This window comes from Hippopotamus amphibius, chromosome 7 (genome assembly GCF_030028045.1).
Source record: "Hippopotamus amphibius kiboko isolate mHipAmp2 chromosome 7, mHipAmp2.hap2, whole genome shotgun sequence".
In the NCBI taxonomy this organism is placed as follows: Eukaryota; Metazoa; Chordata; class Mammalia; order Artiodactyla; family Hippopotamidae; genus Hippopotamus; species Hippopotamus amphibius.
In genome coordinates, this window is record NC_080192.1 from 31,835,530 (window position 1) to 31,851,505 (window position 15,976).

At 35.7% G+C, this 15,976-nt stretch overlaps 1 protein-coding gene across 7 annotated transcripts in view; it reads left to right on the forward strand.

Moving 5' to 3' along the window:
- C7H12orf50 (chromosome 7 C12orf50 homolog) overlaps positions 1–15,976 on the forward strand; it is a 31,197-nt gene that overhangs the window by 3,448 nt on the left and 11,773 nt on the right. For 5 of the 7 annotated variants that reach the window (XM_057742721.1, XM_057742717.1, XM_057742718.1 and 2 more), the window contains 5 exons: positions 2,200–2,319; positions 2,671–2,791; positions 14,158–14,313; positions 15,445–15,570; positions 15,652–15,765. In XM_057742721.1, coding sequence (XP_057598704.1) covers positions 2,308–2,319; positions 2,671–2,791; positions 14,158–14,313; positions 15,445–15,570; positions 15,652–15,765 — 529 coding nt within the window. In that variant the 5' untranslated portion in view covers positions 2,200–2,307. The remainder of the gene's footprint in view (positions 1–2,199; positions 2,320–2,670; positions 2,792–14,157; positions 14,314–15,444; positions 15,571–15,651; positions 15,766–15,976) is intronic. The other 2 variants (XM_057742723.1, XM_057742719.1) reach the window with 1 other exon arrangement.

The window sequence follows — 15,976 nt, forward strand, 5'->3', positions numbered from 1 at the left end:
ATTATCTATTGTGTAATATACTGTCAACAGGAGGTCAGTTTTAAAAGAATACTTCTGATAGCCTGAAAGACTGTGGAAAAGAAATTATTTTTCCCCCTTACACACTGATAGTTCTTATATTTGCATTCCTGCAATTCTTATATTAAAAAACATTGGATTAGCAGCAAGAGAGTTGAAAATGGCAGAAGTTGGGAATGACTGCTATTTCTTTTTTAATTCCACATGCATAAAGGTAAATATTGTACAATTTATGGTACTACATGCTTAAGCTTTTTAGTAGAATGAAGGAAGATATGGCAGTAATTTGCACTGCTGAATCAAAATTTACTCTTTTCCCACAAGATATTTTACATATTTAAAATCTGAAGTAAAACCTTGTCATGTATTTTTGATATATTGAATTTATTTGAGAAAATCTGGGATAATTTAAAATTATTTGAAACTACCCTTCTATATGCCAGTTACATGCCTCTGGCTTTTTAATCCTCAGTGTGGCACTTTTGCCTATGTTATGGCTCCTTGAAACATCACATTCCTAATACTGAAACATTGTATGATACATCATACTGATTTGATTAATGTGATTCCAGTCACATAAATTCGAAGAGTTAAATTCAGGTCACTATCAAACTCGGCTTAATAAATCCAACTGATACCCTATTCTGAAATTTATTAATGAAATGACTAAATTTTCCCTTGTTAAAAACAGCAAATAATATGGAAAAAGGAAAAGAAAGTAATACAAACAAATTGGCCAAACGTGAATTGAAGTTTATAAAGTTAAAATGGGAAAAAATATTTAATCTAAGTGATTAGGATTAATGGATCTCAATGAAATTAAATAAATGTAGAAATTCACATGTTTGGAGCTTCATATTCAAATCAGAATGAACCCAGTGAAAGACGTGCTATGTTTTGTTTAAAGCATTTCATCTCTGCTAGCACAATTGAATGGAGTCAACCTCTTTGACTATAAGAATGACATCCACTTCTATGACCTGTTACTTTAAGATTAAACCCTGGGATGATAATAATAGAATTTATGTTCCATATGGGCAGAGAGTTTTGTCTGTTTCACTCCTGTATCCTCAAATACTTAGTAAGTTCTCAATAAATAAAAAATAAAAATAACAATAGCGATCACAATACTTTATCTCCCATAATTTTTACAACTATCTGTGAGGAGGGCATCTTACTCCCTTTTTACAGATGAGAAGACTGAGGTACAGAGAGTGTGCGTAACAGATTTACTTTGTGATTGTGAGCAGAATAGAGTTCAAATATGGGTTTATCTGGTTCCTGCTCACTATCCTGGACTAGGAGAGCTATAGATCCACCTTAAAAGGGAGAGAGGATGAAGACAGAGAGTAAAAGGGTGGGAAAAATAAAATAAAATAAGGAACAACCTTGAAAAACATATCAAAAAAGGGATGCGCTTAATAGGATATTTTCATGCTATATTATCCACCCTCTGCTCCAAAAGACAATGATCTGCAGTTTTTACAACTTGTGGATCTATGTGTAAAAGATATAAAATTAAAAAATAGCCTGTTAAAATAATCCACATCTGCTTTTGTTGGAATATAATGATGTAAATGTGTAAATGTTAGGCACAATTGTTTATCTTTGTAGACCAAGGGCATAAAGCATATATACATAATGTAACATAGCACAATGTGCTAATTATTTAAAATTCCACAATAATATAAAGTTTAAGCTCCATTCACTTTCCCTATATAAACACACTTAACAGTATCTCCATAAACTGAGTGAGAAAAAATTATCTAATAAAAGATATGATTAATAGAGATCATCTCCACAATTACAATATGGGTGATGATTCTTTAAAAAAAAAAAGTTCTGGCTTTCTTAAGGAAGAAAAATTAGATCCTTTTGTCATTGGATTGTGATCAAGAGCATCACTGATCTTTCATATATTTATCCTTAGTGAGCCATACAGATTAACTGATAACAAGGAGAATTGTATTAGTGACTCTTTGCAAGTTGTACTATTAATCATTAGATGTTAACAGTCTCACTAAAATTAGACTGATTTGCTAAAATTTAGACTTTATGGCTTTGTATTTGTAGCATTTTTAAAATTTTAATTTGATCCCATGTTTTCTTTAGTTGATTAGAAATCTGTTGTTAAACACTAACATTCTATATTGAGTTTTCTACACTATTTTTTTCTTTTAGGGTTCCCAGTGCCGATTCCGACACTGTGAAGAGGCCCTTGGCAGTGATACTGTGTGCTCATTATGGAGAGAAGGAAAATGTTTAGATCCACTTTGCAGATTTAGACACATGGAAATGCAGGTAGAATTACACAGCAGCATCATGTTTGTTAAAAGCATCTCCCTTCGATAGTATTGAACTATACTTTTACAACACAATTGAGAAAAAATGTTTTTTTCCTTCCATTACTTAATTTTAGGCATTTTGCACTTTGCTCAACTTAAATTCTTAGAAAAATGGGCAAGTATATTTTAGGAAATCCATTGCATCTTTTAAATAGCAGGGCTTAGAAACACTCAAAGCCTAGAAACACATATGATCCTAAATCAGCAGTTGCAGTAGTTTTTGTCACATTTTGTTGTGTTGTAGCACAGTGTATTTATTGTGAATAAGGCATCTGATCATTACATTTCCCCCACCTCCTTTGTGTAGCAAAACTGCAGCATTTCATGCTTCTGGGAAACTCAGCCTCTTGGTTGTGTGAAGATCAGTTGTATCTTTTATCACAGCAAGCCTCGAAATATCAATGGATTATTTTTGCCACCAAGCAGCAGTGAGTATATTTTTTGAATAACATGGATATACCATATTATAATCTGGTTTTGGAGTAGGAGCATAGAAAGACACATTAAATAAAGTATGACAAGTTGAGTAATGCGGTTTAATAGCCAGTGGATGATTTGGGATGGTTCTACCAAGAATCATGAGATGAAGTTTAGAATGAGCCATCAAGCAGCTAACAAAAGGCAGTGAACAAAGAGCAAATTAAACTTTCTCAGACTGTGTTTCTAAAGTGGATTTACTCATCTGAAAAGTGAGAGGTCTACTGACCTCACTAGGTAGAGGGGAACTGTCTCAGCAAATCATCACACAACTGGAGCCAAGCTAGGAGGTCTTGGCCTCACCACTGCTCCCTGTGAATGTGCAGAAACTTATCTCATAGGTGGGGAGAGCAAGGGCATGCTCTGATTTGCACACTTCTGCTTCTAGAAGAGCAGCTAGATGTGTGGTTCTTCCCAAGACTTCAGTTGTGGAGAAAATGCATCCCCATTGTTGCAAAATAAGTGGCATACTTCAGCCCAGCTAAATGATACTGAGGTTCTACTATGTGATGAACCTTCGACTAGGTTCTGGGAAAGGGATAAGGAAGACCCTATAACAGTGAATGGCAAGAACCTTTCTTAAGAAGTTGGGATTGTCAGATTTCCCTGATACTATAGCTACTCCACTCTCCTGCTGTGGCCATCATATTTCTTATAATGGAGTTATTCTAGAAATGAGTTTATAGAATATCAGTCCTTTGGATTTGAAAATGTGGCTTCAGATAATCCTTGGCAAATGAATGATTAAAAATTATGTCTCTGTTAGAGTCTTCTGGAAAATTCTGACCTCACAGCATTCATCATACATGTGATACCTTGATCAGTGTTTTTCTTCACTAGACTGTAAACATCACAAGGATGAGGATCATAGCTACTTTCCTTACCAATGCTTTGCACAATGTCTGGAGCACAGATGCTCACTAAAATTGGATGTATGAATAGATGGATAGGGGATGGATAGATGACTACTGAAGGTAACCTACTGGGATGAAAGTTATCACACCTACTGAGTGGTTAACTTGGCCCCATTGTTTTACATCTAGTGTGATTTTATTTCATGAGGACATTGTACTAAATTCTCTACATCTAGTGTAATAGTTTGCTTCCTAATGGTCTCTGGGTAAAATTGCTGTCTTTCAAACTAATTCTTTGAGGACTAGAGGAAAACAAAGACTGCATCTCTGGCCAAAGGAAACGTAGACTGTCTGTGTAACAGTTATTGGGCTCCTCACTATACGACATGCCGTGGCTAAGTTCTGTAGGGATACATTTTATTATTCTCATTTATTAGGCATTGAATCTGGGGGTCAAAAATAAATTCTGCCTTTTCTGGAAACCTCAGTTTCTTCAACGCATGTCAAAACTGTTCCTGATTCTTGGAATAAGCTTTCCCCTTTCTCAATAGGGTCAAAACCAGATCCATGTACTGGGACCACATCCTTCCCCTAGTCATTCTACCTCCACTGTGAGAGGGGATAAGCAGGGTTCATAGGTTACTAATATCCTACCTCCTCAAACCCCCTTTCCTCTGTCTACAGGGGACAAATCCACTGATGTGTTTTGAATTCACCAGGACTAATTTTAGTCTTTATTCCTGTTTATGTCAGTTTCTCTAGAAAAAAAAAAAATACTCCTGTGTTTCTCCTTTATTCTCTCACTGGTACCATACTCACAACACTTCTTATACCAGACAAGTGGGTTTTTCCCACACCAAGCCATTCTCTGTGACGTGAGCTAGGTGTCCTACAATTTAATTCAGTTCTGACACTAACCAGAGTTAGCACCAACCCCACAAATTAACGACTGTATCCCCCCAAATTACCTTCCACTTTAGACATCAATTGCAGGTAGAAGGCCCCCAGGTTGCCCACAGTCTCTGTCCAACTTGGCTACAAATTGGAGGTTTCCATGATCTCTCTCCTTGGATTAAATAATTTGCTAGAACAGCTCAAAGAGCTCAGGGAAACGCTTCCTTATGTTTACCAGTTTATTGTAGAGGATGCCATAAGGAACACAAATGAACAGCCAGATGAAGAGACACATCAGGTGAGGTCTGGAAGGGCCCAAGAACAGGAACTTCTGTCCCTGTGGAGTTGGGGTGTGTTAGCCGTCCAGTATGTGGATATGTTCACCAGCCTGGAAGCTCTCTGAATTCTATACTTTGGGGATTTTTATGGAGGCTTCATCAGGTAGGCATGAATGATTATTAAACCAATCTCTAGCCCCTCCCCTTCCTGGACATGGGGGTGGGGCTGAAATTTCCAAACTTCTAATGCTGGCTTGGTCTCTCTGGTGACTAACCCTACTCCTGAAGCTACCAGGAGCCCACCTGAGTCACCTCATTAGAACAAAGGACCCTCCCATCACTGAGGAAACTCCAAGGGATTTTGGAGTTCTGTATCAGGAACCAGGGTCAAAGGCCAAATATTAGAACAAAACATGTTCCCAGTGCTCTTTTTACCTAGGAAATCACAAAGGATTTAGGAACGCTGTGCCAGGAACTGGGGGCAGAGACCAATATATTTATTTTCTATTATTTCACATCAGTCAATATCAGAAACCCCATCTTTCACATGACTCACTCCTATCCTCATTGGGTCCCTTTCATCCACTCCTCCCCAAACTGCATTATCAGCAGAATTCTTGTTTAACTTCTTGCCTGAACGTTCCTTTCATCTTCATACTCAACTATATGTGTCACTTCCCCCTGCTTCTCCTGCAGACTTTCCAAGTGGTGGCTGTTTTTATCCTCAGTTCTCAAATACTACGGACTTGATCTGGAGGTGAGGTAGCAGGTTTCCTTGGGTCCTCATTGCCAATCATATTGTTCTCCGTCACTTCTCCTTAAAACCATCCAATTTGTATCTCTTGCCATTATTTCCCCTCCCTGTTGCCGTTTTTTGCTTTTGTCTACATCTGTTTAGGTTCTTCCTCTTCATTTTTCAGAAGTATGAACTCCTGGCTCATAGTCTAACTGTACTCCTGTGTCATTTCCTGCTGATTTCAATATATAACTATATGATCTAGCACCCCGGCCTCTCAGTTCCTTGAACTCAATTCCTCCACTGATCTTACCCTCCCCATCTCAGTCACTCTCTCAGTTGTACTCTAAATGCTAATCACCAGCCTTTCTTCTTCTGGAGGGAATGGCCTGAGCTGTATTATGGGACAGGCCAACTGTTGTATACCACAGTAGGGTATCACTTTTGATTTTTTGTAGTTTCTGTTAAGTTTGAACTGAGGGGGAAAAAAAAATCTCCTTTGTCTTGATCTATCCTCTTATAGGCTACCACCCCGTTTTTTTCTTTCTCTTTGTAGCAGTTCTCAAAATGGTTATCCTTGCTGTTATCAAATCCTCCCCAGCCATTCTCTCTTAATTCCACGTAAATCATCCTTTTCAACCTCTTTCACGAGTGATATACAAATTTATTAAATCCAGTGGTCAATTTTCAGTCCTTCCATAACTTGAACAATTAGCAGCATTTGACATATTTGATCACCTCTCCCTCATTGATACAATGTCCTTATCTAGCTTCCAAGACCCTGTACCTCTCTGTTTTACTCCTGTCTACCTAGTACTCTTTGCTCTCCCTCACTGGTTTTTCCTCTTTTCCCCATCCTCTTACATGTGGTATATTCTAGGAGTTAGTCCTTGGTTCTCTTTCCTTCTCTGCCTACTCCCTTGGTAATCTCATCCAGCCTCATGCCTTTGATTATGATTCACATGTAAATTACTCCCAAATTTACATAGCCATTCCAGACCTCTCTCTTGAACTTCAGATCCTTATATTCAACTTTTCACTTGGGCTCTTAACTTGAATAACTAATAGATATTTCCCGCTTAACACATTCAAAACTCAACTCACGATTTTATTCCTGTACCCTCAAACCTGCTACATGCATAGCCTTTCTATCTTGGTTTAATGATAATTCTTTCTATCCTTCAGGTCATCTGAATCATCCTCAAACTTTTGTTCTCTTGTATCCCACATCCAACCCATACAGAAATCCTGTTAACTCTACTGTATTTAATATATCCAAAAATTTGACTTTTCTCGTTATTTCTACTATTCCCATCTTGGACCAAAACACTGGCATCATTTCTTGCCTGGATTACTGCAATAGCCTAACCAGTTTTCCTACTTCAATTCCTGTCCCTAAATATCTGTTCAAAACACAGTCACCAGAGTAATACTCTTATACATAAATCAGACATCACCTCTCCAATGGTTTTTCATTTCATTCAGAGTAAAATCAGAGTCCTGACAAAGGCCAGTTCTATCCCAGGAAGTCCTGAAAAGTATTTATTCATGTTAAGCAGGTAACTATTTTTTCCCTGCCCAGACACATTTCTGTGCTTTAGGAAAGAGGAGTCAGTTTCCAGACTGTAGGAAACTACTAAGCTCATTTGAATTATGTATTGAACTACTGCATCATCTATTCATTCTAAAAATATTTCAATACCTCAGAAGTTATAATCTGATCTTTTGTAGACCTAATATTTCCTAAAATATTCCAAGGTTCATATTAACCAAAATCAGGAAAATAAATCATCTCACCTTAGACAAAAATTAAATTACAAAGTTATACCTTTATTAAAATTGATCTTTATGTTTCAGTAAGTGCATGTGACTGACAAATTCAGGGTGGAATTATGACAGTTTCTGGTAGCAAAATCTAACTATTGTTTCCTACATAGCAATGTACAATTCATGTGTAAGTTTGTATCTGGTTAAAATAAGATAAAATTTTGGCATTTAAATGTGTAACCTGTGAACATTTCTAGGGCCTCTGATCAAGGAATTGAGACCCATCATGTGGTCCATATTAAGTAGGTGAGTTGGAGCCACAGCAATGCTATCTAAGTTACCAGCTGTGCTCTTCCAGAATGAGGTGTTTGCCAGAAGCAGTTTTCCATTAGTTGATATGCCATTGTCTGTTATCTTTAAGCACTAAGTTCCAATTATCAGGAGTCCTACATTTTTTGTCTGGGAATGTAAAACTGCCAGTTAATCTTTTTGCAATTTAAACTTTAATCTCCTAACAAATTAAAAAAGGCTTTGGACTTTTTTTGAAAAAGATTTCATTTAAAAGTTACTAAACCGGACATTTTCAAAAGAGGCCTAATCCCTTTGGTTATCATATCCACGTTTAAAAGCAAATAGCTGTTAAACCAAATGATAGTGCTCAGAAAACATAACTCAGCTGATATTTGCTATAATTATGAGAATTTGCTGTGCATTTCTGAGTACATTTTGTGTTTTCTTTGTGAGCTTGGTGGGTTCCTATTCTTTCTCCCATGGTACACGTTGGAGGTTAGTGTACTCAGACAAACTGTTCCTGTTAAGAAACTCCCTAAATTTTGCTAAGGGACCGTTTTTCCAAAACATAGTAGCTCATTGAAGCAATTGCTCATCTCCTTGGTTAGTCACCATGTTATTCTATAATAAACACTCGAGTGGATAATTTGATATTTATTTATTCTAAGCCACTGTCTCGAAGAAATGCCCTGGACAACTGACTATTTGACCACATTAAATGAATCTTGGGTCAGTTCATTTTAGAAGGTCTAGCCTAAATGAATATATATACATGACCTTTTTTTATTATAAGTCTTGAAAAACCATTGTCTAATAAATGTTTTTTAAATAATTTAACAAACACTTTGACTTGCATATTTGAGTCAGTAAAACACAGACTAGTTTTGTGTGTGTGTGGATAAGACAGAGAGTAAGACAACTGTTAATAGTTGTAAGAGGAAACTGTTCAAGTCAGTTCTTTCTCCTTTGGGGGAAGGGGAGAGGGATTGAGTAAATGCTGTAAACCACACGATGGGGACCCCGTAACAATTTGTGTTTGGATGGGAGACTCCTCATCCTCACTGGACACTGTCTGCTCTCATCCGTGATCCAAAGTGCTTCTAAAAGCACAAAAATATAAGGGCAGGTACTAAAGTATTAGTTCCCAGGCCTACCATTTGTTAGTCATGTCTGAGATGTCCACAGACTTGCTTTTTAAGACTTATATAAACTAAATCTTTAATTATGATTTTTAAAAAATGAAGTGGGGTTATGAGAAATGAAGAAATCTCATACCCAGTATTTTCAAATAATATGTTAAGTGTTTTCTGTGTGGCAACACTATGCCGAGTACCATGCTTGCCTAATTTTATTTAATCATCACAAAAGCCTGAAAAATAGATAGTTAGCATCCCCATTGTACAGATGAGGAAACTAGGCCTAGACAGGTTAAATATCTTAGGTGAGAGAATACATCTCATAGGTGGCAGTGCCTGAATTCAAACACAATTCTGACTCTAAAACTGTCTAACAAAACCCCCAGACTTGGCATTTCAAGCATACTCAGTCCTTTTGGCTGACACAAAAGCAAATTCTGCAAGGTAACGATGATTTCATTACACGTCAGAGAATCTCGGTGTGGTTAACAGCTGACTTTAGACCAGAAGGCAGGAAGATGACATACTCAAAGTGCTGAAAGAAAAAAAGAATAGATCTATCTATATATGTACATGTACACAATTGTATTTTGAACCTATAACATTTAGAAATGTAATATATGTGATAATAACAGCACAAGAGAGGTGGGTGAAAGCAGACCTGTCTCATGGTAAAGAAATGATCTCGGGTGGTAACTCAGATCCACAGGAACAGATGAAGAGAACTAGAAATGATAAGTGAGAAGGCTAATATAGCACACTCTACAGATACATATTTTCTCTTCCTTCTCCTCTCAGCTACTTTAAGAAATATAAAGTTATATAAAGTAATAATTAAAACAATATGTTTTTGGGTTTGTAACACATTATAGATGTAATATAATGTTAATAGCACTATAGAGAATATAGACACAAAAATACTCAAAGAAATTCTAAGAAACTAAATCCAGCAACATTAAAAAAAAAGGATTTTAGTTCATGCCCAAGTGGAGTTTATTCCAGAAATGCAAAGTTGGTTTGACTTCAACAAATGAATTAATGTAATACACCAGATCAATAGAATAAAGGGCAAAAAACACATGATCATCACTGTATATGAATAAAAAGTATTTGACAAAACCCAACATTATCATAAAAACACTCAACAAACTAGAAATAGAAGGGAACTCCCTCAACCTGATCAAGGACATATATGAAAAATCCATGGCTACCATACTAAATGGCATAACTGAAAGCTTTTCCCCTAAATCAGAAACAAGATAAGGATGTTTTCTTGCTGTTTTTATTAAAGCCAGGGGAATTGGGCAATAAAGTTAAATAAAAGGCAGTCAGATTGAAAAGGAAGAAATAAAATGATTGCTAAGTTCAGTGAGGTTGCAGAGTTCAAGATTACTATATAATAATTGATTGCATTTCTACATACTAGTGGTGAACAAACTGAAGGTGAGATGAAAAAAATTCCACTTACAACAGCACTAAAAATATTTAGGAATTACTTTAACAAAAGAAGTGCAAAACATTCAAAACTACAAAATGTTGTTGAAAAAAATTAAAGAAACTGTAAAAAATGGAATGATAGACCATGTTCATAGATTGGTTTTATTGTTAATATGGCAGTATTCCCCAAATTGATATGTAGATTCAATGCCACCCATATCAAAATCCCAACTGACTTATTTGCAGAAGTTGACAAGCTGATTCTAAAACGTACATTTGATTATTGAACAACTGTAAGGGCACTGACCCTCCTGGCCATATAATATCTGAGTATAATTTATAGTCAACCCTCTGAGTTTGCAGTTTCTCTGTATCCATGGTTCCACATCCTCAGATTCAGTCAATCTTGGATTGTCAAGTACTGTAGTTCTTACTATTAAAAAAAAATCCATGTATAAGTGAACTCCCGCAGTTCAAGCTTGTATTGTTCAAGGGTCAACTGTATATAGAAAGTCAAGGGACCCAGAACAGTAAAAACAATCTTGGAAATGAAAAACAAAGTTGTAGAACTCTTACTTACTGATTTTGAAATCTAGAAATTACTACAAAACTATACTAATCAAGACCATCTGGTACTGGTATAAGAATCAATATGTAGATCAATGGGATAAAATCAAGAGACTAGAAATAAACCTTTCCATAAATCAATATATGGTCAATTGATATTTGCAAAGGGTGCATACAGCATTCATGGGGGGAAAGAATAGTATTTTCAACAAATAGTGCTCAGACAATTGGGTAGCCACATTTAAAAAAAAAATAACATGGACTTATTCTTTATACTATTCAAAAATTAACTCAAAATAGACCAAAGATCTAAACACAAACTAAAATTATAAAATTTTTATAAGAAACTGTAGGTTACCCAAACCCTTCTTAATTATGACACCAGAAAAATCAGCAGTCAAGGAAAAATAAATTGGATTTCATTAAAATTAGAAACTTTTGTATTTCAAAGAATACCATCAAGAAAGTGAGACGACAACCCACAGAATGGGAGAAGATATTTGCAAATCTTATATCTGATAAGAGGCTTACATCTAATATAAAGAACTTTACATCTTATATAAAGAACTCTTACAACGCAATAATATAAAGACATTCCTGTTATAAAATGGGCAAATGAATAGACATTTCTCAAAAATACACAAATGGCTGAAAAGCTCATGAAAAGATGCTCATCATCATTAACCATTAGATAAATGTAAATCAAAACCACAATGAGATACCACTCACATCTACTAAAATGGTTTAATCAAAAAGATAATAAGATTTGACAAGAATGTGGAGAAATTGGAATCTTCATACATTTCAGGCAGGAATGTAAATGGTGCAATTGCTTTGGAAAACTGTGGCAGTTCCTTAAAAGATTAAGCATAGAATCACCATATGTCCTACTTATTCACTCCTAAGTATATACCCAAGACATAGGAAAACATATGTCCTCACAAAAACTTGTACAGTATTCATACCAACATTATAACAATCAAGAAAGAGGAAATAACCCGTGTCCATCATTCGATGCATGGATACATTGTGGTATAGGCATACAGTGAAATATTATTTGGCTGTTAAAAAAACTATGATAAGTTGAAGAAGTCATGTACAAAAGACCACATATTGTATGATTTCATTTATATGAAATATCCAGAATAGGCAAATCCATAGAAACAGAAAGTATACTACTGCTTGTGTAGGGTGGGGACATTGGGCAGACATGAAGAGTAACTGCTAATAGGTATGGGTTTCTTTTCTGGGATGATCAAATATCCTAATATTGATCATGGTAATGGTTACACTCTGTGGATATACTAAGAAATATTGGATTATATATTTAAATGGGTGAATTATATAGTATGTGAATTATATCTCAAGAAAGCTTTCTAAAAATATGATTCTAACATTTACTGTTTTGAATGTTCAGTGAAGCTTTTCTTTGCAGCTAATGACAAGTCTTGGGGATATGTATTGAGAATAGCTAAAAAGTTCTGTTCAAAGCCATGTTTTTCCTTCAGAATTTCTTACTAGTGCTCTCTTTTCATTGATGCCACAAAAGACTTTTTTTCAAGAGTGACATATTCTGTAACAGTAGTCTAGAAATGGAGGAAACAAAATTTTTCAATAAAAATTCTTAACTACCAGCATACTCTTATCATGCATTTGAATTCAGAACATTCCAACATGGACCCCGAAAGCACTTTTTCTGATACCATGTGTATTCGTTTCCTGTTACTACTGTAACAAATTACCCCTAACCAAGTGGCTTCAACAACTCAAGTTTATTATCTTATAGTTCTATAGTTTAGGAATTCGGTGAGATCTCTCTGAATTAAAATTAAGGTATCTCCAGCGCTGCATTCCTTCCAGAGATTCTGGGGGAGAATCTGTTTCCTTGCCTTTTCCAGTTTCTAGAGGTCTTCAGTATTCCTTGGTTCATGTCCCCCTTCCTCCATCTCGGAGTCAGCAATGCATCACTCTGACCTAGCTTCCACTGTCACGCCATCACTCTGACCTAGCTTCCACTGTCACGCCATCACTCTGACCTAGCTTCCACCGTCACGCCTCTTTTCGTGGCTCTCTTCCTCTGCATCTCTCTTCTACTTTCAAAGGCCCACCTGAATAATCAAGGATAATGTGACAATTTTGAGGTCAGCAGGTCTTAATTCCTCTTTCCTGTATTACCTAATGTATATACAGGGTTTGGCAATTAAGACTTGGACATCTTTGGGATGTCTATCACAACATGATTTTCTTCTGGTAGAAATGTGTATAAGTCAAGGTAATGGAAGAAGCCTTACGGGTTCATGGTGATTTGATTTATCAGTACAGGAGGATTTCTCTTTTCGGCAATGTGCTATAGAAAATTTTGGCATGAATAAAGTAGAGCTTTATTTTGTAAAGTGGAGAAAAGGCTACTATGAACTAAGGCCTGTTCTCAGGCAAATTAATTTTAGGGTGAAAATGGATATGGCAGTTAAGGGTCTGGAATATGATAGATTGCTTTCAAGTTATTGGGGCAGCAAACTCACTGAAAGCCTTCCCATGATGATCACTGAGTTGGGGCCGTGGTTTCCAAACTTGGCCAACTTTGTCATTATCTGAGACATTTAAAAAATAGTATCAGATTTCCAGGCTTTAATCTAGACCGACTGAATCAGAAGTTTGGAAAAACACAGACCCAAAGTATGATTTGAATAATTTATTTAGTTGATTCTGATAATTAGCCAAATTTGATAACTATTGGTTTGAAAAACAAAGGGAATTGAATAAGTAATGATAGAAGATACATGTGTTCTCTAGCTTTATTATTTGCTAGTTAGTTTCAAAATTTGCAGAACATTTAAATATGACCTAGAGCTTTGGTCAGTCTGACCATGTGTAGCCAATAGAGGAATCAGAAAATATTATTCTCATTTCCAAGTTATCAACCCCCAGCCACAGAAAACTAGAACCACTGGATTTTTTCCTCTTTTAAACATGTATACTCTGCCATTATAAGCTATGTCTTATAGGAATTTGCCTTTGTTAAATTGTTGTAATGTGATTAGTTAAGTTATTCTTATCCCACGCATGTAATGTAAGAATACAGTGATGCTGTGGTCACTTTGTATTCATACCAAAGTATGATATATACCAAGTCATGGTTATAATTGCTATCTAAAGTCTATGAATTGGCATATTTTCCACACCTTACCAGCAAAATGTTGATATTTTTTGTAAGTTAGTTTAGTAATCTTTCCAGAAATAAGACGAGACAACTTTAAACAAAATATGCAGGTAATCAGGAGGACAATGGTTGATCACTGACGATGTGCCAAAACGTGTATCTTGAAATGACTGAGATGTTGCGTTTTTTTCCTATAGATATCACACTACAGAAAGAAACTCAGGAAGGCGTTCCACCCCCAACCCAGAGTCAGGAGCCCTTGAAACCTCAGGAGAATAAATCACGACCCATTCACCATCCCTTAGTTTTAAAAACTAACTTTGAGGAAGAAGAGGAGGAAGATGAACAGAATGGTTGGTAATCCTTCTCTCAGATTTACAGCGCACATTTAAAGCCCTCATGATATTTTCTACATATTTGTTTAACTATTAGAAGTTTGTAATGTTATATATAAGGCAGATTTGGGTGAGAAAATAGCTTTAATTTTATTAGGTATATTAAATTCATTATGTTCTAATTTGTTCTATGTCTGCACATATGCTTACCATCATTTGGATTGAGTTTTTTATTGTATGATGACTAGCCGACAGATCTCACGTTTAAATACGTACAGTTGCTCGTAGGCATACTAACAACCTGTTTTATTTTTATATAACTTAATAGTGGTACCATTGATTTATATAACTTTTATTTATATATAACTTAACATTGGTATACATGAGTGTCAATGTATTACATGATTACCTCTATCTGTCTCACATTTAATCCTTGAAGTCATAGAGATCAATAGTTTATAATTTATAAAGCATTATCATCTGCGTTGTCCCAAGTAATCCTTGCCAAAGTGTAAACAAGGTTAGAACCCAGGTTTTTTGCATTGTAGTTCATCCTGTTCCTCCCATATCATCACAGCAGTGCAGTGACAATAGGTACAAACAAGATAAACGTGGAAAAATAAATTCTGCCCTGGAACATGCCCTTCTGTGGAGACACAGAATGTGGGCACATTGAAAAGACAGAACTGTTACATTTTTTTTCTTGTAGATATCTTACTACAGAGAGAAACTCAGGAGGGAATTCCACCTCTGACCCAGAGTCAGGAACCCTTGAAACCTCAGGAGGATATATCACAGCCCATTCACCATCCTTTAATTTTAAAAAATGACTTTGAGGAAGAAGAGGAGGAAGGAGATGTGTCCTTTTCTGCTGTAGCTCTGTGTCTCCCATACCTACATCCTCCTCTAAACAAACAAGCAAACAAACACGATCTCAGGTGTGAATCCATACCTCCACCTTCTCATCTCCAGACGCAATATATAATTAGTCATTTCTTTTCCGTTGACTGATTCTTTCTAAAATGTAAAATATAGCAATTAGAAACATTTGCCAGTATGCAAGTTAATTGATTTTAAATGTTTTTAAAACAGTTATCCATTCATGAGAACAATGTGTGGGATTTTTCATTCTGGTTTATAAATTTTCAGATTATTTGGCTTTGGGACAATTTAATTTAAAAAAAATATATCCTATAGATGCTTCTAGTTTATGGACAAAGACTCCTGAAGAAATTGAAGAAAAAAGAGCAATAAAGGAGATGTGTTATAAATCTGGTAAGAAATCAAACATTTGTGAATTTTCTAATATTTGATGTGAGAAGTACACTAACCGTTAATTTTCTTGTGGGAGATTAGGTGAATACTACAGATTTCATACTCCTCCAGATATTTCATCATCTAAAAGCATAGCCTCTACAGTGGAAAAAGAGTTAGAAAAGCCTTTGGAAAATGGCAGTGAATTACAAGAAGGTAAGGAATGAAAAGGAAGCATTTCAAGGTGATGAATAAGAGACACTTGGTGTGATAGGCTGTGAATTATTTAGTAAGGTGTACACTGGAGTCAAATAATAAATAATACATCAGAATTGAGAGTGAGAAGGAAGTGATTTTATCAGATGACCTAAATATGAAAAGCTGCTATTAATGTAATTATATTTTCCCAGAGGAACCATGGAATGAA